At 40.9% G+C, this 27536-nt stretch overlaps 1 protein-coding gene across 1 annotated transcript in view; it reads right to left on the bottom strand.

The window, feature by feature from the left end:
* Positions 1-4444: 4444 nt before the first annotated feature.
* The window catches only part of RALBP1 (ralA binding protein 1), a gene marked incomplete at its 3' end in the record, with an annotated part of 35193 nt that continues 12101 nt past the window's right edge, over positions 4445-27536 (bottom strand). The window contains exons 2-10 of the mRNA XM_082014627.1: positions 20202-20495; positions 12083-12541; positions 9953-10302; positions 8334-8495; positions 7734-7865; positions 6351-6458; positions 5472-5593; positions 4928-5051; positions 4445-4708 (exon numbers count right to left, since the gene is read on the bottom strand). Of these exons, the coding sequence (XP_081870753.1) occupies positions 4445-4708; positions 4928-5051; positions 5472-5593; positions 6351-6458; positions 7734-7865; positions 8334-8495; positions 9953-10302; positions 12083-12541; positions 20202-20445 (1965 nt within the window). The 5' untranslated portion in view covers positions 20446-20495. The remainder of the gene's footprint in view (positions 4709-4927; positions 5052-5471; positions 5594-6350; positions 6459-7733; positions 7866-8333; positions 8496-9952; positions 10303-12082; positions 12542-20201; positions 20496-27536) is intronic.

Below are 27536 nucleotides of genomic sequence, written 5' to 3'. Positions count from 1 at the left end.
AGCCCTCACTGCGCTTCACGGCGAGCTCTTGTGTTCTGCGGTTCGGATGGGGAATTCTTCCGGTGGCTGGGTTAGAACGATGCACTTTGCAGCCTGACCCTTTGGTGGGCCGCCTGGCTCACGTTGTTAAGATAGGCAGCACCACAAGAAACTCCAGACAAAACATGGTAGCAGCCCGTTGTGTCCGAGAGGGTCAGCAGTGAAAGCGCCAGCACCGAGCCGGAGGCACAGGGAGCCCCGGGGGTCAGCTCTGACAGGCATTGCTTTGGGTGACAGGACGGAGGAGCAGCCTGGGGCTTGGCCTGAGGCTGTGCTACTGTGGCTACGCCTTGTCTCCCTGGGTCAGGAAGGACTGACAGCTGTTCTCTGGTACACAGCACGATGCCGCTGGCTTCTGCTGTCGAAGTGCGTTTTAAAGAAGACTGTAGAGACCTTGTGCTGTTGGATATAAGCCATATTTGGTCTGCATGAGGCATTTTTTCCTCTGCAGATGAAGCGCTATCAGACAAGGTGCATGCTGAGAAATGAAAACCTTGACAAATTAAGCTTGGTCAAACCTTTTTGGCAGAGATTCAGGTTGAAGCCTTTTAAATTTTTTTTAATTGAGAGAAAATAGTCTTATATGGTCAGGTGTAAAATACTTGGTTTCAGTACATTGATTTTAAAAATTAGACTTAGCTCATTAATCTTGAGGGGCCACGGGTAAAAATGAAGCCCCCAGTGCTAGTATTGGAATTAGCGAAGGGAGGCGGCAGCTTCCTGTATTGTGGTCCTTCATCTTCGCCATAAAGGATGACGGATTTCTGGAAGGCCGTATGGTTCCTTGTGGGATGGTGCTACAGAAGAGAGCTTTCAGAGCACTGCCCGAGGAAGCGTTTCAGAACCGCACCAGGCTTGGTGGCTTCTGCTTCCCTGGGAATGAAGCGGAGCTAGCGCTGGAAACCTGGTGTGCACAGTGCAGAGCCCAGGAAGCCTGGAAGGCCGGCTGGAATCCTGCAAGCTGTTGGATGCAAGCTGGTGTTTTTAGACTTGTGGTAAGGATGTGATCTGAGAAGGGTACTGCTCTTTTTTCTTTTTTAATTTTTTTTCGTATCTTGCAATGCATTAGGAAAAAAAAAAATCACCCTGTTGGACCATTCAGATACTAACAGTTCACTTCAGACTGCTATTTTTCAGAGTAAAAAGACTTTATGGGGAGGGAAAAAAACCCGCTTGGTATGCAAGGTGTTTGAAGTTGTTTCGTCATACAGTTGCAGTACTTTGGCAAGTTAGGAGCATAAAGGCTGTCATGTTTCCAGTTAGATGCACGTGCCCTGCTGCTGGCGAAGCTCAGCTGCATGTCCCGACGGGCGCCGGCGTTGCGGTCCCAGCACCTTGTTTATGTGGCACTTCCTGCTCCTTTGGGATTCTGACTGACCTGACGGAGTCTGTTGCATGACTGTGTTGAAAGGGGCTGTGAAAACAGGTAAGGTGTGTCGTCGTCCCCTGTCCCATCATCCCCCCTTTGCTGGAGCGATGCTCTCTGGTGGCAGCACTTAGATTTTTCAAGGGGAAAGCAGATGGGCCCCATCAAACTGTCATGAGCTTCTTTAGATGTGGGGCAGCGGAACTAAGGTTACAGGCCCGTTGTTCCTTCATTTCCCCGGAGCCAAGTCGGGCTGGTGTTTCGTCCAAGGGGTCTGGCAGGGGTTGTTGCTGCACTGGGCACACATGCACAAGCTGCACGTTGTTGGAAAAAGTCTTACGTCAATTTAAATGAGTTTAAAATACTTTGATTTAGATAAATTGGTTACTCAAGAGTTGGATGGACTTTGTGAGGGTGGCCCGCTGTTGCCAAGCATGGCAGCTCACAGATCTCAGTGTAAGGCACTGGGGATTGACAAGGCGGCTTATAAAGTGATCCGAACAACACAACGAGGTTGTCATGTTGCAGTTATTCTCTGCTTTATTTGAAATTAGCATTGGCTTTTTTGGCTAATTATTTGCCACTGCTGCATGTGATCTTTGAAATCACTGCTGCTAGCCTGGCTTTTTCACTTGCGAGCACTGCAAGCGCCGGTGTGGGCGTGATGCTGCTGGCCTGGGGGGCAGCCAGCCAGCCCCCTTCGGGGTGGTTATGGGGCAGGAGGAGCAGCTGCCCTGGGCAGGGCAGAGGGGCTGGGCACAGCCTCCCCACGGTGCTCTTGCAGGGGGGTGGTCTCACCCAGGGCTCAGTGGTTGTGGCTGCCTGAGCCCTGTGCCCGGGGACTTGCCTGGAGCTGTTAGGCTTCGGTGTGACCAGCGAGTGTTTGATTGGGCCAGCACCGACTCCGGCTTATGATTTTAATTATAGGCTTGATTGATAGGAGTTTATCAGTGTATTTATCACTGGATGCATCATTTGAAAGAACGTGAAAGAAAATTTCAAAGAAACAGCTTTCAGGTGTTTTGAAACTAAATTTCTGGTTACAGTTGCTGTATTACTGCAGGAGCAGCAATTCCACCTCCACTTAAGGCTTCAGTGGTGACACACTTTGAGTGTCTTGTAAGGTTGTGGGGAGACAGAACGGTGTGTGTGTGCTGCAAGGAGTGATGTGAATAAATAGGGTGGTTTTAACCTTGGCAGCTGAAATCTCCAGTAGTAATGGAGAAGCAAAGTCTTAACATCTTTGATTTGATCAAATTAAACTTGATCACCAGCTGAGCGATGGAAGCTTTCTATGACATTCAATTGCAGACAATGTTCCCTCAGAGGAGAGCAATTTAGAAAGCCTGAATTCATTTTCCGTATAAACTTCTCAACTGCAAGCAGCTACCCAAGAAGAATAATTATCGTTCGCATTATGAAGTAGATACAGATAGATAAATAGATTAAGAAACTACTTTCAAATGGCTGTTGAATTTATTGGCTTGATAAATACAATCCTAACAAAATAAAAGTTAACCAATATTAAGAGATTTGTCTGAAGAACATTAGAAAAATCCATGACAATTCAATAGGAATTAGTGTGAATTAAACAAAACAAAACAAAAAAAAGGAAGGTTTAAATATTGCCAGCAAATATAAAATGTATGTAACGAAGGCAAGGGAGAATGCTTTAGGTTACATTTGTCATCTGACCACATTTTCTGTGTTTATAAACTTTTTTTTCACAAATCTTAAAAAAATACTATGCTGTTTTCTATAACATATCAAAGCATTATTTGTACAAAATCAAATCATGGCCAATGATTCACAACAGTGCAATAGAGAAGGAACAGAACCACATCCAACAGGTGCAGAAAAGAAATACCCCAGAGTCAAAATGAAGATCGCCTGTGTGCATGCTCTGGAGTTTGCTGTCTGTGTACGAGTCAATGGATGCACCTCACGAGCGTACCTGAAGCACTACATGGCCCCTGAACGCCAGCATGGCTGGAGGCTTTTGGGGGGTTGCAGCAGTAAAACAGCCAAACCAAAACCAAAAGGGGTGAAAAGGGGTGGTTGGGTTGGGTTGGTTTTTTAAACGACAAAAAAAAAAAAAAAGAGGCTATTGCTGAACTGCCAGTGCCTCCTGCTGGCATCGCTTCTCAGGCTTGTTGGGAAAGCACAAGGGGCACTTCTGCAGAGGGAGATGCTGTATCGCTTGGTCAGGCAGAGCCATCTTAAGCAACATAACCCATCCCTCAGCAGCTTTCTCCAAGGGACTGAAACATTTAAAATGGATGAAGAAAAAGCTCTTGGCTGGATGGCAGCAGTGTGAACACAGCCCGTATTCAACAGGAGTGATGACAGTTGTGTATAAATGAGCAAACAGGTTACCTACATCGCTTAAAGATGCTAACAGACAGCTCTTGATGAGCATTTCCATCATACAGGGACATTAACATCTCTCAAGTTTTTACATTTATTCAGTACATCTCAGAACAAAAATGAAGCTTAAGGGCATGTTAGGTAAACACGATACCCCACAGTCTGCCAACTTTTCAGCCAACCCAGAATAAATTTAAAGCTCCCTTGTATATAATCTGCATCAGAAAGGTATCAAAGGCACAAGCAAGAAGTGACTAGGTTAAGAAGCAGAAATAATGGTGAATGAGAATGAATAGATTCACAAGGCAAATAATTAGTAAGTGTGGATGGTTTTTGTTTATTTACTGAAAATGAGATATTCCAATTCTGCTCCAATGAATGTAAATTATGATTTTGGTTTAAAAGAAAACTGTTACTGAATTATTTTAGATCACCTGAAGGAAACCAGTCTTGAAATAAGTTGATACTAACTGGAAAACTCTTCTGGCCTCTCCAAACTCACCTGAGTCTGATGAGTAGAAGCCACAAGTATTAGAGACAAAAGTCTCTAGGGCTTAAAAGAAGAGTTCCTTTACAGAATGTACACAGCCAGCAATAATTTGTGCAGTTTGACTCAAATTACAGTAATTTGCACAGTTCCGTTGACTTTTTATGCATATCCAAGAAGCCTGATCAAATTGGAGTCTCTTTCCTGTCTTTACTTGGCGATGGCTTGACTTGCTGCTCCTTGCTTGCTTTTGGCTGCTCTTTGGCTGCTTTTGTCTCTGGGACACTGTCTCTTTGCTGCTGAGAAACACCCCCACGTTTTTCTGGCTCCTCTTCTTCCTGCACCTGCTGCTCCGATTTAGCCCGCTGCAGCAGTCGAAGCTGTACTCGCAGTTCTATGATGGCCTCTCGCTCCTCGTGAATCGCTTGGTTCAGGTGATTGTTCTTTATCTTTTAAGGAAGGAAAACAAATATCAAGGCTCCTTCTGACAAAGAATTGCTGTAGCCAGGGAGGCCGTTCAGCATTGCGCAACGAAGCTTTGCTGTTAACCCAGACAGCAACAAAAGGGATGCAAAAACGACCAGTCTGCACACGTGCAAACATCTCTGCACAGACTAAGCCAAGCAACCACTAAGGAGAAGAGTGCCAGTCTAAGACTCACACCTTACCTCCAGTTCCTCATTCTGCCTCTGCAAATCTTCCAAGATGACCTGCAGTTCCTCCTCATCTTCGCTCTCACTTTCACTCTCGGAAGAGTATTCCTCGGTTTCACTTCGGCCATGCTGCTGGCGACTGAAAGACCAAGGACAAACATGGATTCAGACACTTTGTCGAGTCTGCCAAAACTATAGTGGCACCAAGAGAGTTAATTTGTGTCCACTGACTAATCTGCAGTGGTTTTAAAACCAAAATCATAACTTCCTTTGAAAGCTTAATTTAATAAACCAGTGATTTCCTAGGGGGATTTATTTGTGCACAGGGCTTAGTTTACTTTAGATCATCATTCCATTGTTATATTAATAGCAACTTTGGACCTTTTGGGATATATTCTGAGATTTCAGTAAAAAGGCGTCTCTCAAATGTGATGTTCATAGGGTGAGCTTGTAAGCGTAGTTGAGAGTACTGTTTCAGAAGAGCATATATGCTCTATATGTACTTTTAATCAGAGTGCTCGCCTGGCAAAGGATCTGATGGAAGCAGTCTCTCTTTTACCTTTGTATTTCAGCTATTTCTGCTCGAAGGCGATCTATTTCTTCCTTCTCCGAGGCAATCTGTCTCCGCAGAAACTGCTCCATGGCCAGCAGTTCTTCCTGTTCTGTTAAAATCTCATTCTCCTGGAATGATCAATTAGTTCACTTAAAGCCTTGACTTTATGTTCTACAGAAACATAGGCTAAGTGTGCCCTGGGAACTGAGGAGATGATGCTGTGTTCTCAAATACTTTCAGTAGAAGTGGTTAGCATGCCTGCTTTGAACTCGTGATTCATCGAGACCTCAAAGCAAATGTAAGTTCAAAGCCAATAATGTGTGTTCTGAATCCTCATGATTGCTGTGCTGAATAGTTGTGGAGACGACGCACCAAATTCTGGCATGTTTGGCTGCCTATTTCCTTAAATCACAGGGGAAAGCTCTGGCTAATCAGTAAAATAACTAGAAAAGCTGAATTCTAAAACATATATTTCAAGAGGAATATAAGGAGGAAAGTGCAGTGGAGAGAAGATCAAAGCAACTGGGGGAAGCAAAGGAAGGTAAAAAAGCCAAAACAGTCGCCTCACTTCCTTTGATCAGCAGGAGAGTAGTTAACAGTATTAAAACTGGTCAGATTTGGAAGTGCTTTCTAAGTACATTAACAACAAAGGCTACTTTTTGTTGTCGCAGGGAGTCTACTCAGCTTTGGGTTCACTCCTGCAGGCAGCATTCCTTCCCTACTTTATCTACCACTAGCGCAAAGCCTGGTATTTTAATGGACAGAGACCCCTCTAAGCCTTCAATTTCTCACTGCATTAGAAGGAACAAAAGTGTCCTTAATATTTCTGAAAGATATGGAACAAGAAAATACCAGCAGACAAACAGGTGAGTGCCTGCCATCTACCTGTGCAAGCAGAATATTTATAACTTCTTCGTTCTCATTCATTTCTTCTTTGGAGACATCCTCCTTGGAAAGGCTAGCAATTTCTTGTGCAATCTTTGTTTCACACTCCTGCCAGAGAAAGACAACCTTTAAAAGGACAGCTTCCCCAGTCACTCTATTTACTGTAAAAAAGATTTTTTTCAAATATATTGTTTTCCAAATTTAGAATCACCATCTCGGTTGTCTTGAAAGTTTTCAGCAAGGTTTGTCCCTTCTCTGGGACATATGACAGTTTAAAAAAAAGACACTGTTGAATTTTGTTGCCCTTGAGTCTTCCAGTAATCCCTCTTGGTACTCCAGGACACACAGTTTTAAGCATATAATGACTACATGCTCTGTCAAACAGAAGGTTTTTAATCATACTTTTTTTTCTTTTTTGTAAACAGCTGGAGTGTGAAGATCTCGCTGTCCCTAGGGAGAGCCAGCTAACCAGAAAATGCAAATGCTTCTCAGCCATGTAAAGCTAAGAAGAAAACACCCACAGTAAAAAAATTGCAAGGTGGTTTGATCTAACTGCATGCCTTTGCATTGCCACAAATTGGGGAATGCTCAGATATTTTGTTCCAATTGTATGAGTAGTAAGAATACAGATACTTGTTCCACCCAGAGAACACCATCCTGGGTGCAAGCGTTACAGACTAAACTTACACTTCCAAAAAGTAGTGGTCAAATGATCCTTTTCCTACTGAACCCACAGAAGCCTTCAAAGCGCTGTTAAATGCAGGCATACACACCTGCCCCTCCCCGTCCATCTGTGTCTCTCTGTCTATCTTGGAAATACATGGAAAAGCAAAACTCAAACCAGCTCTAGCAACATATTAATTGCCCAGTTTTACATAAAAATGTATTTCTATTCTTATACTTTCAGAGCTCTGTAACCGTAATATTTTCTGTAATACCAGAAATTATGCAAAGTTGATTGTAGAAAGTATCTCTTATGTTTCTCTTCAGGGTTTTCAAGCTAAAACTTAGAGCAGAATGAAAACTTGAATGCACGGACAGGAACTCGTAATGAAATTCCTCAGTGGCATCCCTCCTTTCTAAACCCAAGTTAGAACCCAGGGAATACTGCCCCTCTACACCTGTCACAATCTATGAACGCTGAACATCCTTTCTAGCAAAGAGCAGCCCCCAGGCCACGGTTGTAAAGCCCTCTCACATTTATCGTATTTTCAACTGTAAGATTAAACAATAAGCCTGAACAATGCTCCCCAAGAAATGGGGGTAAACAGTGAATAACTAATAGTCATGAAACTTCAGGAAGTATCGTCATAGTTGAAAATACCACACGTAAGTTTTGTCCATGACTTAGATGTTTGGCCAAGAAATAGAAAAGTTACCTACCTGTCTCTTAGCTTCTCTTAGTTTCCTTTTAAGAGCTGTTAAAATTCTTTGCACCTCCCAGAGTCTCTCTTCTTTGGATAAGTCTTTTATCCCTGCCTGCAAGTCTCTGTGTAAACAGTTCAGTAGGAACTCCTAGAAATATTGCCAAATAAATTAGTGTCTTTCACATACCATAGCAGGGCAGACTGAGAAGAAAAACCTTTTTGGCTTTGTGGCAACAGGCCTGGAGTTCTGGTTTTCAAAGCTTGACTTGTTGACCAATAACAAGTGTTAATATGCACCCAGCACACAGTCTAGAACTAGCTGTAGAGCAATATTGACAAAACCACACTCTTCTCCTAACCTTCCTCCCACCATCCAAGTACTAAACTATTTAGCAAAGCAATCCACAAAAGACACAGCTGTGGGCAGCACAGGCCTGTAGCAACTTCCAACACGTGAAATGGGCACAAATATCTCCCATCTCCTTGCAGTGCTTTTCACTGACAGCGCCAACTGTGATAGAATTAAAGAGTATGTTACAAGCTCGTGAGAATTTACTACTGAATGTAGAAAAGCCAGGGCAAAGGTAAACAGAAAAACACTAAAGTAATTGCCAACCTGTCGCCTGATTTCTTCTTTGATGCTTTCTTGTGTTTCCGGAAGCGCTGGCATTGTTGCCATATTCGACCAGCGAAGAGGTTTTGTCACCTGCTTTAGGGTCACATTCCCAAAGAACTCTTGAACATGTGTGAAAAATACATAGAGGACACGGTTGCTGATCTGCAAAGAAAGGACAGACAAAATGTTGGGGAAGCTAATTCGTTCACATCATCTTTATCTGTGAAGCACAGAATCTTTCTTCAGACACAAAACAGCCTTTAGTATGCCTTTCCATGAGTCACAGTCATGTTTGTTAGTTTCTCCCAATAGATTAAAATCTGGATTAAAAACGATACTTTAAATGACCCAGTGCTGGCCTCAAGGAATCACTTCACTGTCTCTCTTACCTGTGTATCTGGGGCATTTTCATGCTGAACTCAGAATCTTCACACACCTTAGCCTACCACAAGCATTTCCATCACTGGTAGATACAGAAATGTATTAAATCTTTCTTTTTACTCATGTAAAGGTAGTCAGGGATAGCAATAGGTAAGAGGCAACACCAGCCATACTGCGCTACAGCTGGTTGCTGGCTACCTTCTCTCTCTACCCCCAAACTCTAAATATTTTCTACAGCTTCTCTCTCGGCTGTTTTAATATAACAGAAAAAGCAGTCTGGAAGGAGCTGCTACTGTATTCCTTGTTTCAACATGAGACAGCAGCAAATACTTACTTTGATACTATACCTTCCACTAAAATTCAAAAATTTATCCTGAAAGAAAGATTAGAGTTCTGTCACTACCTGCATTTTAATTGCTAAAATCTACTTAACAACAAAACAGGATTGGGCTTGCATTGTTCTGCATTAATTGTTACTTCTTTTATTGGCTAGAAAGTATCTGGCACAGCAAAAATATCCAAGAATGATACCCAGCCCTTTTGCTACTGGGCCTGCACCTAGACTCTTAATTACAAAGGCCAAGGTTTTCTCAAGTCTGGGTTTTCTTCTAGAAGACCCACACCCAATAATGCCATGTTTCCATTATGCACAGGGCTCTTTCTGAGCTGAATTTAAATTAAATATTTCCAAGATGCTTATTAAGGAATTAATCAATCCAGAAACCACAAAAGTCTTACTGGAAAACCAAGTCAGTTGTTTTTCCCCCAGCCATTTGACTGCAGACACCAAAGCCATTATACCAAAGTCATTACTGCACCAGGATGATGTATTTGCAGGACAGAGTTCATTGGCTTGATATTAAAATGAAGCAACAATATAGTCTTCACTAAATTATCACTGAATCAAAAGCCCACGGAAATTGTGTATCTGCATGAATTATTGGACGAATTTAACATCAAATTAATTCTGTTCCCAGTGGAATTAAACCCCTGACAGCAGTCTTTGTTAATACTCTCATAATAACCCCAATATGAGACCCATCGTATGCAAGCTCACATTCAGAAAGTCTTTTGTTCCCACCTTCCCAGCATTTTAAGTTCCCAAGGTATAAGGAGAAGCTGTAATTTAGCTTAACTGTATCAGACAATAGCAGATTCCCACCTGCAAGAGAATTTCTACAAAGAAGTCTGTCTTAGGCTGAAGTTCTGCTCTAACACTTGCCGTGTGGTGCACGTACCTGGACAGTAGGGCTGAGCACTATAGAAATATTCTGGATGTTCATTTTTGTTTCCAGTTCCTTTGCAATAACATGGTCCATATGCACAATCAGCCAAGAAATTAGGAGATGGTTACACTCTGGCAACTCTTTCAGCAACTTCTGGCACTCCTGAACTTTCTCGACTTCTGTGCTCTTTCCACAAGCATCTTCAAAGCGGGGCATTAGCTCTTTGGTAAGCAAATTTTCAGGCAGTTCTCGTAGGTACTGTTTCAGCAAGCTGGCTACTGTGTTGGGCTCGTATTCTTCCAGGTTGGGAGATTCTTCTCGATCATAGGCTGCTTTTAGCTCATCAACTTTTGATTTTATTCCTTAAAATATTTAGATCAAGAATTAAGAGAAATCTTCAACTGTAAATGTTTAATAGTTAAACTTTTTTTTTAGATGCATTTATTTCACCTCTCCTTACAATTTAAGCTAATTGAGGAATACCTTTTAAAGCTTATCCACGTGTAACAAAGCTAGAAATAAAAAAATCATGACTCAAAATTAGGTGATCACTGTTTCTAAAAGCACTGACTACTGCTAGGAAGCAAAAACACAGCACTGCCGAAGTTCTGAATCGGAACTGGCGCCCGCACTCCCTTGCACCAAGGAACACAAAATAAGGTGAGGAAGGGGAGGGAAACAGAAGATTGGTTGTGTGTTTGCGTTCAGCATCTTTCAGGCTGTTCAATTATACAGCCCTAAGCCAAGCAGCAAATACATTATTGACTCAAGCACTGTGCAACAAGTTGTACCTATAACAGCTTTCCTCTGTCAAAACAAACCCCACACTTTTTAGTTTCCAGATTTCCAGCTGGCCCTCCTCAGTGGAAGAATCTCACACAGGATTCCTGATTTGAGGTGCTGCATGAGTAAAAGTGGGTTCATACAGTTATCCAACCCAAACAAGATTCTCTGTAAGGTGTTTTTGTAACTCAGTGACACCCCAATCTTCCTGAACGCAGGGAAATTTCATTCTTAAAGCTCAAACACCCACTTCAGTTACACGACTTAATGTGCTGCCGTGGCTTGGCACGATAAGCAACACTGGGTGCACTCAATAAATGCTCAGTTTCACGTCCAAGTAAGCTAGTCGTCACAACGACTGGTAGGCTGTTAAGCCACTGCAATTCCCTCTCTGAGCTCCCAACTTAAACAATCTTGCACACACGAGAGGGTGCTGTTGCACTGGAGAACACCTAGAAAGTAAAAACATCAAAAATGCTTTATGGGAAACACACCTTATTCCATGAAAATTCCCAACACATCGTGTCTTGAAAAAAACACACAACCAGAATGTTCCAGTAGGCAAGACGAAGAAACTGCTTAAGCTGCTGCGGTATTTATGCATGCCTACCAAATACCATGCAGATTGACAGCATGAAGACAAGACAGCTTAATGAAGCCCTTAAAATCGTTTGATCACTGTTTTACAGTGCTAGGCAATTTGTTTCACATGTTTTTCCTCAAATTCCTTTTCTCACTTGTTCTTGCTCCCTTAAGCATACCCACAGAAGTACTTACACAAGTTATACTGCAGATGCCGTTCACAAAGTGTTTTGTTTAACGTGACTAAAACTGATGTTGCATTTCTGTAAGCCGGCGTTACACAACTACTGTGGTCAATTAGCCAGCTCTTGCTAAGCTTAAATAATGAAACGTATTTTCCGCTTATTAGTGTACTTGCTCAAAGAAAAGTTTTTAAGAAAAAAACCATACAGTGGAAGTAACTGGAAAAAGCAACTTAGTGGGAAGCTTAAGTAATACCATGCTTATTTTTCATCTTGCTTTTGCAATCAGCTAGCATTGTATTTCTAATACAGAAGTAAAAAAATACAAGCTGGCCATGCTAGTGCATTTTATTCACAGTTACCATCTTATCACAAAAGGCCAAAATAAGTGTATTTTTACTGCCATTAAGCAGTACCACCTTATTAGCAACTTTTCTGGTACTTCAGACCTACAGGATTGTTCAACTTTAGCTACCCAATTATCTTTAAGATTAATGCAGCTATAAACAGAGTCTCTAGGTGTTGAAAATGGTAAACAGTAAGAACACTTCAAGTAAAGACCTTAAGAACCTGCATGTCAGTGTGCCCAGAGTACCTGAAACTCTGTAGATGCCTTCGCATTTCATGCCATACTTCTCTACGTAATCTATACATTCACGGAAAACTGCTGGCAGGCGGATGCCATCATACATCATGGTCCTGTCTACCGCATCAGACAAAGGAATGCCGAACACGGGTCTATGACTTGGAACATCCACTTGAGGTATCTCTGTCTCCTGAATTGGCTTTTTCTTTTTCTTCTTCTCTTTCCACTGTTTTACAACGTCTGCTGCCGTTAAGTCTTTTGACTTCTTCTCCTTATGTTTGTCTTCCTTATGCTTGTCTTCCTTGTGTTTTTCATCTTTGGGCTTCTCTTTTATTTTAAAATCTTTTTCCTTTTTTTTGGAAAAGCTGGGTTTCTTGAAGACATGTATTCCCTTGGACCGCTTCAACTTTGAAGGACTTTCAGCTTCATCACCGGAACTGTCCTCTTGAAATGCAGCATAACCTTCCGCTATTAGGCAAAAGAGAAGGCAAGAGGACAGCTGTAAGTCTGTTTAGTTTCTAGATGGCACATTACAACATGGAAAGAACAAGTAGTAAGATGTAAGGAGGAGAGAGAAGCAGCAACATGAATTAAAACGTAGTGCCTGCCTGACTCTTCAGAAGGTTTTCTTTAGTTGTTACACTAAAGACAAGGATTAAATCAAGGTTCATAATCACATCAAAGGTAAGCCACACAGCTCCTGAACGAGCTGAACAATTAATACTTTATATACTTACTCGTAATGGCAATGTCCATCTTATGGGCTAGTTTCCCATCTAATAGTCAAGGAAATGCAAAATAAAAACAACTGTCTGGCAACTTCTCTACGTTCCTGTAATCAACAGTATAAGAGTCGCTGTTAAGGATCGTGTACTACATCTACTACATACACGTAAGTCTAACAAAGCTCTATTAAGAACAAACTAAACTTCAGCCACTTAACTCCCCAATCCCTTTCCAGAATATTATTAATTTTGAGATAAATATGAAGCTAATAAAGTTTCATCCTCAAATAAAATTAAAAAAAAAAGAAGAAAAAAGCCCAAGCACACTTACTTTTCCACTAGACAAATAAACCAATTCCAGTACCACTAGCACAATACCTGTCAGTGAAGGTGCGTATGTGCCTTAAAAAGCACATGGGAGAGCTTCAAACAAGTCCATGGGTGGAGCACGCTGTTTCAGCAGCAAAACCCCAAGCGCTTTCTAAAACGTGCACCAGTGCTTTTACTAACTACGCCTCTGCAGCTAGCCCTGCCTATCCTTCAGGCCCAAACAAGGAAATCTTTAAAAGTGGATTACAAAAAAAACCCCAAACGAACAGAAAAACAACCCACAACCAAACCCAACAACATACAAAGCAACACACAACTTCCAAGTCGTGTGTTGCGATTTTACACATGCGATTTTACACATGCAGTACCCCATCTAAGAAAAGTAAGCCTGAAACCTGGTCAACAAAGACGACATTTTACAGGCTGTTTGCACCAGCCAGGTCCCCCAGGGCAGTGGGCAGCAAGCTCTTGCTTCAATGTGAAGCCCCCATTATATAGATCCTTTGAGGCTCTTCCACTACCTACAGGCAGTGCCTCTGCCTGGGTGAGGAAGCACGCTGCCAGCCAAGTGCTCTTCCTGCGTGAATAGTTTTGGCTGCTGGAAAATTACCCCCTTAGATTATAAAAGAGCATAACGGACGAGATTATAGGACGTAATTCTTACAGGTGAGAGATCTTGTGCAAAAGAATGGGGGCAACATTCAGTCTTCCATTCTTCCAATTCTAAACCATACTAAGCTGCAGTTTCTCAGCATTATTTCAGCACATCCAAGGAGCTGTCAGTATTTTGAAGCCTCCCTGGCTGCTCTCCAGTAGGTAGCTTTTAATAGTCAAATAAATATAAGAAATGTATTAAAGGCATGAAACTGCCATAAAATAATGACAATCGTTTGACCAGCTCACCCTTCCCATCCTGGACTCTTCCCTAGGACTAACAAACATGCACCTTCATAGAAGACAGAGAAAGACCGTAGCACTGTTCTGTCCAAGTGAATTTTAATATAAAAATGCAGATGTTAACTGGAGGACAACTGGCAACCAGGTCTCATCCTCCCAGTCTACTGGCTATACCATCATTCACTCTTTTTGTAAACTAATACCAGAAATGGGTAAGGAAAGCTGCAGCGCATACACTAAGGATTCAGATCTCACTCTGATGCGGAAAGAACCGCTGATGCACCAGCTACAGGACAAAGGAGGAGCACGCATCACCACTGTGTTCTGTGAGAATGCGATGGGGCTGGCACTGAGTTTCAAGATGGGGTTCACAGATGTAATTTCCAAACAGAAAGCCAGATCTTCACCAGACAGAACCCAGAACAATCTGCCCTCCATCCTTCCTGCTGGGTAGCTGTTAAGAGCTCCCAGTCCAACAGTGTAGGGTTGCCCCCCGACACGCTGCCAACAGCATCAGCACGTCCTCTGGGTCAGCACGGGGGCCAAGCTTGGAGGTCGGCTTCAAAGGAGCGCCTGCCTTACATGTCTCAACACTCCATGTTGCAACACAAACCTCGCTGCTTTTCTAGATGGGTGGTAACGTAACACCAGCAATAGCACGTTACTGAAACTGGTATTTCCTGACTTCATGAGAAGGCATGAAGGAGCAAGTTAAATACAAAAACCAGCCTATTTGAATTTGTCCCAGTAACGCAAGTCAACAAAGTTTAGAAATATATACTAATTACAGATTCACAGAGAATCTCCCAGTCATACCAAGACGGGGTTCGCATGTCTCTCTTTCAAGAGTAGCCCCGTTTTCTTTGGAAGTAACCACACTTCTGGTAATAATAATACTGTATTCCTTTCACCAGTATATTCCTTTTCACCAATATATTGAAATATAAACAACCTAAGTTTATACAGAAGAAAAATTATCAAAACCATGTGACAAATCGGGTAATTTCAACTGGGGAAAGAAGTATTACCTACTGTTAGTAAATGGATGTTTCTGTTCACTGTTTCCTCAAGACTTCTAGTACTAATAGTCTGCATTTCCCCATCACTCTAATGTGCGTCAATGACATTTTCCTGCACCTGTATGAGACCAGTACTAATTTAATAAATACTCCAATTCCACCGACATAAAGGCTGGACTATCTGCCAGTTCCTTGCTTGGGTTTCATTAGACTTTCCACAAGTATGGCTTCACTGCAGTTATTTTAAGTGTGTTGCAAGTATAGTCCTTATCTTACCGAAAATTACAAAAATGTCTTTTAAAAATCGTAATAAAAAATATTCCAGTGTTACTCTGTAAAAATCTAACTTACAGGCTTAAAAGCCTTGTCATGCAGCGAGGCCACTGTTTCTATCAGTCTCCATACTTCTCTTCTCCTGCACACTTACAATGAAGCTATAATTTCATGCTATAGCATTTATTAACACAAAGGGTTGCATTATGTAAAACCGCTGCTTATCAAACCTACCACAAAATACATTTTTGCGCATCAGGTCACTGATGAGTTTTTAAGTCACTTATACCTCTACATCTGATTTTGGCTCCCTGGGGAAATTTGCATACATCTATAATTAATCCACTAAAAGAAAACACCGATCACTTTTACACATGGAAGAATTAGTAGACAAATATGACTATACTGACTGATGTGCAATGCTAGCATTAGTTACCTAATTTCAATTTATCAGAGGAATCGCCATCAACTTGTACACCAGTTCTAAATAAAATGGTAAGGCAGATGTGGATGCATAATGAGCTTGGGTAGATGGCTTCTATTTCCCCTCCTCACCCACGAGAGGTAGTATTATTACCAACAGAAACTTCCAACTTACAAACACTACCAACATTTACTATCCTACTTTCAATTAGATCAGTTTGCTTTTAATATACATTCAACTCACTGTGTATAAGCACAGCACTCCCAAACGAATTCTTTATTCAGATTACTGTGCAGCCCTATGCAAAGAAAGCAAATTAAGTTGAAATATGAGATTTGCCTTACAATAATTACTGGCATTGAAAGGCTGACAGTACTTTGCTAAATAAATACACAGTGGTATATAGACAGATGTAGTATTTTGTCAGTAGAATAGGATGTGGCAACACAGAAACACAAATCTTGGTATGAAGAGCCTCTGATGTTTATGATGGATAGAGGATTCTAGTAACTTCTTATTCTGTAGATCTGGTAACTGTATTCAGAGCTTATCCACACACCAGATCAGTAAAAATAGTATTTTGTTTGCAGCTGCTTAGTTATTTTGTAGGGTGACAACAGCCTCCTTAGAATTTCTAATAGACCTCCCCCCATAGACATGTAGTATCCACCGCTACCATAGAATCCATCTCCGCTAGCACTCTGCACAGGAATGAAGGATTGTAAGCAGGGAGACAACTGATCATGTCATTGCTCTACCCAGAATAGCTGGGAGTACTATTAGAGGTTTTGCATGGTTGCCAGATGTCCATATTCCTGAGCAGAAGTTTTTTCGCATAAAAATCCCTTAAGATGATGGAAGGGAGAATAGGCTGGTATCTTCCACCTGGAGGTACCTAGCAGAGAGCTGCAGATAGCTAGAACCTCAACTCAGCAACTCCAGGGAAGAAGATAAAGGTTAACACCCAACTGGGGACAAAAGATTGTTTGGAGCAGGTCCCCAAGTTAACAGTAAGAGTATTTCAGCCCTCACCTAAATCCCAAAAGAACATACAGGACCTCTGGCCCAACACATTAGGGATTTGGTCTTCAAAAACATTTCCTGAAAATTTCAGACAACTTCATACCAATGATACTACTGTCCTTTCACAAGATAGTTTAGTTTACCATTCAACCAATCCTCCATTTTCCCAAGAATTATATAAAGAAAATGAAGATTATTCTAAACAAAAAATCCTAGCTGCGTATTGAACCCATCCTGTCCAACGGTAACGATCTCAGAAGTAAAACTCATAAGCTGACTAAGATCTACTGCATACAGACTCTCTACCTACAGAAATTCTAATGGGTAGAATAGCTTTTTCTTCGTATTTCTTATAACCTCTTTCTTTTGCAAGGAACTGCTTATTTTATTACTTTATCAACATGTGATTACTGACAGGTGGTTAAACATTCATTTTTTAAAAATCAATTATGCTGGATACTGTCTCATATAAACCATTACTGCTGAAAAAGCTCTGTTTTTGCTCTGTTGCTGCCACAGAAGAAGTTCTTGCACGCATTGTTTTGAGGCAGGGAACAGATCTGAGTTAAAACTATCCCAGTAGAAAGAAAATTAATTTTAATCCCTACTAAGTCCCCTGAGCTAACTCACTCTGCAGCTAACCAACAGTCAGTCTATCACAGAGGAGTGGAGAATAGAAATTAGTCGCTGACATTCCACATAGAAAACAATATTCCATTTAATTTTCTATCATCTACAAAACACTTTTAGCATTTCTGTACAGGATAATTGCTGTGCATTATTAGGTTATTGCCATTAACATGAAAAATATCAATTCCTTATACTAACCACATAGGCAAAAAGATCCCTTGCTAGCATACAAAAATGTTTTTTTGATACACTTAAGCTAAGACTACATTACTCCCGCAAACAGGATTTACCTGAAAAACTGAAATTAGTAACCTTGGGATATTTATCCTTCCCTCTCCACATACGCTCCCGCTCTTCAAGCATTTATCAAGTTTACATCTAGAGTATTATCAAAATACCCCAAAATTTTTGTAGGATTAAAGTTACGTACAGTTTCAGGAGTTTGGATGACCTTGTCATTCATTCACTAATACTCTAAGTTCAACAAATATTCACTCTGTCTTAATTTAATATGAACACGTCTTTTTCTCATTGAAATGATCAATTATATTTGTTTAAACCCCAAATTACATGACCATAGCAAATTGTGTGTTGTCCAAAATCAAAGCAGGTGGCCAGAAAAGTGAAAAGAAAAAACCTGAATGCATGCAACAGAACTTAAAAGGTGGAAGAAACTGAAGAATCAGAAGTATGGAAGGAGTAACAAAAGGCAAAGCTGGAAGGGGAACTCTTAAAATCAACCGTGTTAAACCACTGTAAAAAGCCCTTGTCATTTACACAAGTAAAGTGTCTGTTCAGGGTAATTTTACAATAATGACCATTTCTGGACTGTACGAGAGATACTGAAAGCTTTGTATGTAACTTACTCTTATACCTGACTGGCAATTGTAAGACATACTTATATTAGGGTGAAGAAATTCTGAATGCTTTTTACACTACAGCCGCAAGAGAGAATTTGATTCTTCCGACATTTTGCATTTTTGTGTTTTTGAGGATTTTTCATACCTTTAAAGCTTCTTTTAAGAAACCAAAATGGCTTTACATCAGCTATAAAATGTGCTGTAATCACTTGTGGAAGAAAGCGGTTACAGTGCTAACGTGCACAGACCTGCACGTATTTGCTGAAGAAGAATTCTTTCTTTTCAGCTTTCAGTTGGACTATCACATGAGACATACAGAATTACACCACAAAGAAACCCACCATGTATAATGCTGACCTCTAACAATTCCAAATTCAGAGGTGTCTAATCCAGAGTTATAACAGAAAGCTGATTTGCAAAGAAGAAAAAAGCAGCTACTAATAGCTTGAATTTAGACCCATCCAATGAACACAGAATTTTCATCACTAATCCAATATTCTGTATTCTGTTAATGTTGTTTATATTAAGAAGAAAACTAAGGAGTCAGTTTTCTTAGAACTCGCAGGAATTTAAATTGTTGTTTTTTACTGGAGGATAATATAATTTTGAGTTACAGTATTTTTTATGCACACAGTCTTTAGTGAATAACAATAGCCCTTCTAAACTGTGGTAGAAACAAATCCTGCATTCCAGGAAACTGGTTTGATTAAAAGCAGTGCAGTGGCAGCAAATTCTTAAAGAGTAATTATTTAAATATACGCACACACATTACATATAGTCACCATATTCATCCTAACATGCCAGAATATTGTGTGCTGTCTTACTGGTTTTGATCTTCCAAATTTCACATATAGGAAGTGGAAAGGTACACTGACATCCAGAACTTCCAAGCATCAGAGATACAGGCACTGTAGATGATGAATATTATTTCTAAATTTTGCTAAAACAAATGTCAGTTAAAAAAGTACTAATGTTTGGGCTGTGATATTTAGGTTTCAGAGACATGGACAGTAAGGATTTTTCTGGTACTGAGAGTGTTCAGTATCAGCTTAGTGTTTCCAAGTGCTTCGTTCTTTCAGAATATGTAGAAAAGCTCTACTGAATAAAAATTGTATCACGTTTCCAAAATTTTCTGCAGAAATCTAAAGGTGGGAAGTAAGATTTCTCTTCTGTTGTTTTGGAGGAGGAGTATGCTTTTTAAATTAAAACTTTTGTTCTGGACATTGATACGCTGACAAAGAATGGGTTCTGTAGTCAAAGCTTTACTTTCTTCTAACCATTACTCTGTCAGTTCTAGTAAATTCAGATCCCAATGTTGGCTTGCACATTTTTGAACTCTGCAGTAATACTTAGTCACTGCTGGAGGAAACTGCACGATCAGACTAAACGGAGAAGATAGAGAGAAAAGGACACAGATTTCATTACTCCTCAAATAATGATGCAGTGTGCACATGAAAAACTTGAGATAGTACACAGTAGCCAACTCTGAATACGGAAGAAATAAGGGAAAAGGTTAAAGTTGTTGAAACCGACTCTTCCAAATTTAAAAGTACAAAATGCTGGTCAAACTTACAGTTTTGTTTTAGCTAGCGCCTCAGCTACAATTTCAAAAAGTATCTATGTGGAAATACACTTGGAAACCTCCACTTAAAATGTGAACAGATAATGAGATTAGAAGAACCCCGTGCCAGGCAATTACCAATGCATCATTAAAGGTTTTGGATAAACATGTTTATCAGTAATTCTGGGCACGTGCTTGGTACCTGTATCTGCGCAACAAGACACAAATCCATTTTTTGGTTTTTGGAAGAGAAACAGGTATTGCACAAAGCTTGTTTGTACAAGTTCACTTCCTTCACACCTAAACAAGTTCCACTGGGAATATTAAGCCATTTTCAGAGAGAAAGAGAAATTATAAGCATGAAACAGGAGAAGTTGCCTACTCACTTCTTTTTTCTTTCTTCTTAAATTTTCCTTTCTTCTTCCCATGCTCCTTTTCATCATCAGATACTATATCTGGAGGCTCATGCAAGCTGTCATGAGGTGGTGAAGGCTCACCGGTGCGGTACAACCCAGGGAATTTTGTAGGACTGATTTCTTCAGAGCTGGGAGTACGAGCAAGACCCCCACTGTGTTCTACCCGACGGTGTTCACTGGGGCTGCTCGTGGGAGGCAGGAAGCACTCGGTCATTCTGATTCCCTGATATCAAAGTGAAATCTTCTGCTACCTGTCCATCACACCTGCAGCAGAGGAAGACAAATAGAAACCCCACACATTTTTAAGCAACGGGTTTCAGAACAGCTTGTTTAGAGCTCTGCCCTGAAAACACAACAAACAGCAATACCTTCTACAGTGAACGCTCCAATTTATGTCAAGACACAGTATAATATAACATCAGGTCCTAAGCTCAGTGTTTGCAGAGTCTGTCCTTTAACTCCTAAGCCACATTAACATAATAAGAGAGCTGCTATTTTCGCCGTCTCTAATTATACTATATAAAACATGATATATAAAGTATTGGATTATTTCAACATTTCAAATAATTCTTACAAAATTTATAGGCAGCTTGCATACCGATTGGTGATATTTATTAACAAACAGTTACCCAACTTTGAATTTTTTTACATAAAATAGATCTGTCAGGAAGCTCAGAGTGTTTGTGAGCACTGCACTTAAGGCAAAATAATTTTCATCTTTCCCAAGCATATTTTACACAAGCAAATAAGAACTTGCCTAGCCTGTTGCAATAAAGGGTGGGTGGGGGGACACCCAAAGTCAATTCCATCTTCTAATTATGCTAATGCAAATTAAAGAAGGTAGAAGAAGAATGACTATGTTTTTCTGGTATACAACAACTTCACATTTGAAGAGGCTGTATCAGGTCATCTGCACCCAGATGCTGGTACATTGTTCGCTTGAGAGTTATAGCCAAATAAAAGCTAAGATGACAATTGCTGAAGGAAGCCAACAGATAAATTCTCAGCAATGGAACTTGTAAGCAAAATACTCGTCCTAGCACAGATAAATTTCAGAAATTCCACAGAACAGATATGCTGTATGGGACACCATACCTCTGGAGTCTGCTTTGCTGAATTTGTCCCTTTGTGTCTAAATGGTGACCCTCAGATACGAGCCCTTCTTTCAAGGGATGAAAGGAAAACATAGGGAACTCCAGAAAAAGAAAGAGCTATTTCCCACACCCACTGGTATACTTGGATAACAGGTAAAGTCATGGTTACATGCTAACTTTAATCCAACTTAAATCTGTTCTGCTGTGTTGCTGCTGAAAGGAAACTGATCTATTGGAAGACAAACAGAAGAAAATAAGACTTTTTTTTTCCAAGCTACATCAGTTCCCTAGCCTGGCTCTCAATGCAGCCATACAAGTGTCACAGCAAGCACAAGGAAGGCTGAGAGAGTTGCGGGAAGGTGCCCTGCTCTGCAGACTTAAAGTGATCAAGGTGACTGTGTAGCCATGGACTCAAAAATCAGAATTAAAACACATTACAAGATTACACACAAAAGCCATATCAAACCTATTCCCATAAATATTTTAGTTATGACAAGAGTATATCCAGATATAATAGCTGTGGCTTCTGCACTAGCGTTTGGACTCTGCAGTCACCTCCAGTACTCCTGCTATTTAATGTCAAGGTATAGATTACAATTAAGAAGAAAGTAGTCAACCCTTGGCAAAGTTAGGTGAACAGTCATGCATAGCCAGTATTTTATAAAACTCTCAGTAAGAGAAATAAACGATACACACTGGCTAAGCACGAACTCCTGATACCTCATACAAACTGGAGTATAACTTCTTACACAAAAGCAAAGCCTCTTTAAAAGAGAATAGCATTAACATGAGGCACAGCCATTTTCTATTTTTTTGTCATGCTTGTTGGGTTTTGTTGTGTTTTCGTGGATATCAAATACTCCACTGCTATGCCAATTTGATATTGTGTTTAAACAAGTAAATGGCATGCTCCAATAAGACATTTTAGCAGAAATGTCCAGGTATCTAAAGCTTCAGTCTTACAGATATCAAAAAAGGTGAAAACTTTCAACTACACAAGCATTTTCAATATTACCAATGACACAGACTGGCAATACTATTGCATCTCATCTGAGTATCAGAACAACCTGTAAAATTCCTGCACAGCACCTGTTTGCATTTCATCCACCAAAAAACCCCCCACCCCTACCCCCAAAAAACCCCAGCAAAATCTACCAAAAGCTGTTAAACAACAGACAGTATTTAAACAGTAACTCATGGAATTAAATTAAAAATATTACACATAATTTTTTTAAGTGAACAGGATGGACCACGCCTACAACTCAGTCCACATCTAGCATGGGCAATATGGGCAAGTGCACAGAGGGACAGGACAATGCCATTGCAAAGGCATTGCCCTGGAAAATAAGGACACACATGCTTTGCCTCTAGACCCCGGCAGAGCTCCTGGGATGAAGCCAGACTTAGCCCACACGTTCCACAACATTCTTTAGCAGTGTTGTACTCAGTTACTCAACTCCTAGGGTCTTATTTACAGATTGGTACCAAAAAACGTGATATGGAATTGTGTTTTTCCAGGTTAGTAATCATAACTGTGTCCAGCTACATGGGCTGGGGAGTGGTGGTGGCAGGTTTTTGAGGCTGATTTGTTTGTCGTTTTTTAACTTTCATCTTTCAGTTCTCTGCATGCAGAGCAGAGTGAAAATGTAATGTATGTATGAAACAAAGTATCTCACTATGTAACAGTTACTCAGATCAGGAATTGAATAGGGCACAGTAAGACACAGAATTGTGATGAGAAACTACATATTCATAAGGCCTTTTAATACTGTTCATTCTTTATTCTTGGTAAAATAGAGGCACTAACTAAAAATAAAGATAATGGTGTACATCTGTAAATGCAACAAATTAAGACCGCCCTTATGTTTCATATTTTTTGTTTATTTTACAACTTTAAGAAAGCATTACTTTCCTATAGGTGTAATTTCCTAGGCTTTTAAATAAGGAAGAAATTCCACCATGCTTAAATTATATCAAGGCTTATCAGCAGAATCAGAGCCTTTAGGCCTACCGCAAAAACCTCTTCCACTTTTAATAATGGATGTTAACGTACTTTGATTTTGCCATACAAATCGGCATCTTTCCTCTGGCTTTTATAAACTTTTGCTGACAGCAAGAAATGGCAAGACTGAAAAATCATGGATCCTCTCAGCGTTTTGAGACGGAACATTTCTAATAGGCTGATTCTTCTGCCAACTTCTCCCTCTCAGACATGACCCTTCCTTCCCAACCTGTTACTGCTTCAGTCCTGAACTCTCTCCTGCAGCAGGCTTCTTGCTTCAAATTGCTCCTCTTCTTCACCAATGCAGTTCTCACCTGTCAGGAGATTCAACCGCTCACTACTGTTCCGTGGGGACAGTCATGCTACTCCCCCCATTACCACAAACACCTGATCCCAGCAGTTTGCTCTCATAAGACCCCTTTGTGAGACAATTTCATTTGCTAGCTGCCCCAACAGGCTGCTGCTGCTGAGCTGGCTCGTGGAAGAGTTCGACAAGCACTAAAGATGGAAAGCAGAGGAGTGGCAGCATCGTGATGCCAGGAGTGCAACCCCCTTCTTTGAGCAGTATGGTGGTGTGATACTGCACGCACAGCTTCATCTCCCCAGATTTCACTTCATTTTTAGCGTTTCTCCCCATAGCTTCAAGCTTCCATTTCTTTACCACCCAGTGTCAGTACACCCACAGTTCCTGCCTTGATTGATTTCTCTTTTTCACCTCAGTATATCACACACAACATGTTCCTCATCTGCTTTGACCTCTGTGACCCAAGCTCCTTGCTCGGTCTCCCACTTTCCCCTCCCCTGTTCTTTTTTCAGCTGGTTCCTACTCTCTTGGCCGCACACCTCTTCCTTGCAGATACAGTTCTCCCGCCTCTTCCTCTGTTTCTTCTATCTGAAATCCTCCTGGATTTTCTTCTCTGCTGCAGTCTTTTGTCTCCTCATGATTACCACCTCACCTTCTCACCTTGTCCCCATTTCTCCCATTGGCTCTCAGTCTCTCCCTAGTACCACAAGAAGTCATCTTCTCCCCTACCTCCCTACCAGCAGCAGCCTCCTCGAATCCCACCAGTTCTCGCTCACTTGACTTTTGATTCTTCCACAGGAGCCCTGACTGCTGTTACGTGACAGCATGAGAGAGCTCCTCACAGTTCAAGTGCCTGCTTAGACATAGCTATTCTTCTTAGTACTCCCAAAATGCAGTTTCTTGAACCATCTTCCGGCTCAACATGGAGTTGAACCTTCAGAATAACTGAGTACTAAAAATAAACAGCCTTTACTGAACACATGCAGAACTGTGACCCTTCTTCTATCCCCGAAGGAAAGGCTAAATTAAAAGAGATTTTAAACATGGAAAGCACAAGGTATGACCTTAGCACAAAAGCTCCTAGCTATCACATCACCACAATCTTTCAAGACCATACACCAAGCACAGGAATGCGGGCTGGGGAGAGGAAGAAGCCTGCATGGGCCAAGGAATGTATTTTTTCCTAGCCTCATTTTTGAAAATAACTGAACTCTTTCCTAAAAAATTCAGCCTGAGCTACATATCTAGTAAGTAAAAATTTAATATTAAACAGCTGAAGTTTGGGGGGGGAAAAGTGAAGACAGAGAGACATGACAGCCAACTCTAATAGATCTCACTTATTACAGTGTGTCATCTAAGGCAGCACGAACACATTAGAGAGGCACAGTTTGAAAGACCAAACTCACAGCTCTCTCATTCAGTGCAGAAGGCTCCATTATTTCTGTTTTGCACTGAGTCTGGTGCTTTGTAACCAATTGCAACAGCAGAAGCAAATTAGAGCAGGTGATGGCATGCACAGATGTTATTTTGATGTTATTTTGTAAAGCTGTTGGGCAGAATGAAGGACACAGGAAATTTTTCTGCAACAAGCATTATGCAAGACCACATCTGAAGCATGGGGGGGTGTCCCCAGTTCATTCCATTTTGCCACAAACAGGCATTCTCTGAAAATCTGGGTGTTGTATTGAAATTAGTCCCAAGAAGTCCATAATCAAAGGACGGAGGCAGAGTGGGAACGTTCACTCAGCTACCAGAACCTCCTCTATCATAACTACCCAAAAGCAAGACTCACAACACAGCAGTGCGTCCTCATCGTAAGCCTTCAGTCCAGAAGGTCTGGACATATGTGAAGAAACCGGAGGTACTCAAAGAAATGAGGCACACTGCTTTTGGATAAAAATTATCCTAGTAATAAGCAGAGCTCCATTTTGGTAAGTAATGAACTGTAAGAGGAAAGAACAAAACCTATCACTTGTGGTCTAAGCATGCCAAGGCACTTCAGAAACTGAGTGGTACTCACACAACTGCTGAGATGGTTGAAGATGACTTGCAGATGGGAAGATAGAGTTAGAATTAAGTTACTTACCAAGATTATACAATGTCTGAGACACGTCTAAGTTCTGTATCTTGCTCGGACTATCGCAAAGTATGGGAGACCATTAACACTATGGTCCTTCTGAGGGTAGATGATACTGTAAAGTACACCTCAAATGAATGATCTTGTTACTACTGATGGTTGTCAGCTACAGGAATGGCTTAGGCAGAGAACAAAGTTTTTACTAGCTTAAAACTAATAAACCATTTATGTTTTACTCAAATTGTTCTGAGGTTTTATTACTGCAACACAACACAACAGTTTAAGCTGTGTTTTGCAATAAAAAGATGCATTTTTTTAAAACATACTGAAAACCTGAATACAAAACACCACTTTCACTCAAGCATTTTTGGCTGAAATGCTACCACGCAGTCAAATAGCAACATCACATCAGAGGCCATCTGTTTTACTTAAACAAGTAGTACTCAGGTACATTAACAGTGCCCTTTCTTTAATAAGGCAACATGGCCAAGAAAGGAAAAAGAAAAGGGAAGTGCTTCACATAGACAGGTAAAGCAAGCTTAAACTCTCACAGGTCATGAGTAATCACATAAACACAGCATTAAGTAACTCCCTTGTGAGTCATACACTCTTCATAACTTGCAAGAATTAAAGCTTCAAGAAGGGCCTTCACAAGATTTTTTTGGATAAAGAGAATAAAATACAAATTGCTTACCAGCATTCAGCTCCTAAACCTAACATTACTTTACGGGATATGTGATGCTATGAGAATGTTAGAAAATTTACTTTAAAAGAGAGTGTGTAAACACAACAACTCAAGTCACATAGGAGCAAGCAATACATTCTTCAAAAATAATGCCAGCATCAGATCAGCTCTAACAGTAACATAAACAGCTTTGTGTGTTCTCTCATTTACCCGTAGGTGGATAAAGTCTGCCGCAATTACAGCACCATCCAAAGTATTTCAAGTTCTGCTCTGAGAGTCCATGCCAGCTCAGAAGTAGCAATATTACAAATACACAGAAGTACTTAGCTCTCACAATCAGAGAACTATAGACCACATCCATATTTGAGCGGACTGTTGGAGGAGCCAGCTCATGTTCAAAATATGTAGCACTTCCCAGGTTATTCTGTTTTATTGAGGGTATTCTAACTCTTCATTAAGTAGAGACAACCTTGAAATAAAAAAGTAAATAATACCCTAGACATTTAAAAAATATCAGAAACAAGGCTTCTGATCACATTATGATAAAGTCTCACAATCATGTGATGATAAAATCTCCAGATGTGTTAGCATATGCGTTCCAGTTTGGTTCACTTCAGGAAAAACAGTATCACAGCCTCTCGTCTACAAGTTCTGTAGAGCTCCATTCAAGATGCAATTCACAGGCTCTTTCCAACAGACATCTTGGGAAAAACAAAACTTGGACCCCCACGGGAGAGTGAAGTGCTTTGCTCCAGAGACAGCACACCTGAGAAGAGACTGACCATAACCGCATAGGAAAAGCCCCTGTCCTGTGACTCTGCTCCTGCACTGGCTGTGCCGTCACGCTGCCAGTTTTGCCATAACACCCTACTTCCCTGGTGAGGCATGCTGCGACAGTTTACATCCTGCTGCGTGTTCCAGAGCAAGCTAAAGCAGTGAGTCTAGGAGAAAAGCCTAGACACAAATGTTTGCTACAGGGCAATGACCAAAGCTGTATACAGAGGTTACACGAACTATGCCACACATGGCTCCCACCCTCATTCCCATCCCTCAGGGATATCTCAGCAAGCCCTGCCACGTCTCTTTCCCCAGCGGAATCAACTGCCATGGAAGCAGTTTCGAAGTGGTGCATTATATTATGAT

Source organism: Phaethon aethereus, assembly GCF_964289735.1.
Source record: "Phaethon aethereus genome assembly, chromosome: 2".
Classification (NCBI taxonomy): Eukaryota; Metazoa; Chordata; class Aves; order Phaethontiformes; family Phaethontidae; genus Phaethon; species Phaethon aethereus.
This window is presented reverse-complemented; position numbering and strand designations above follow the sequence as displayed.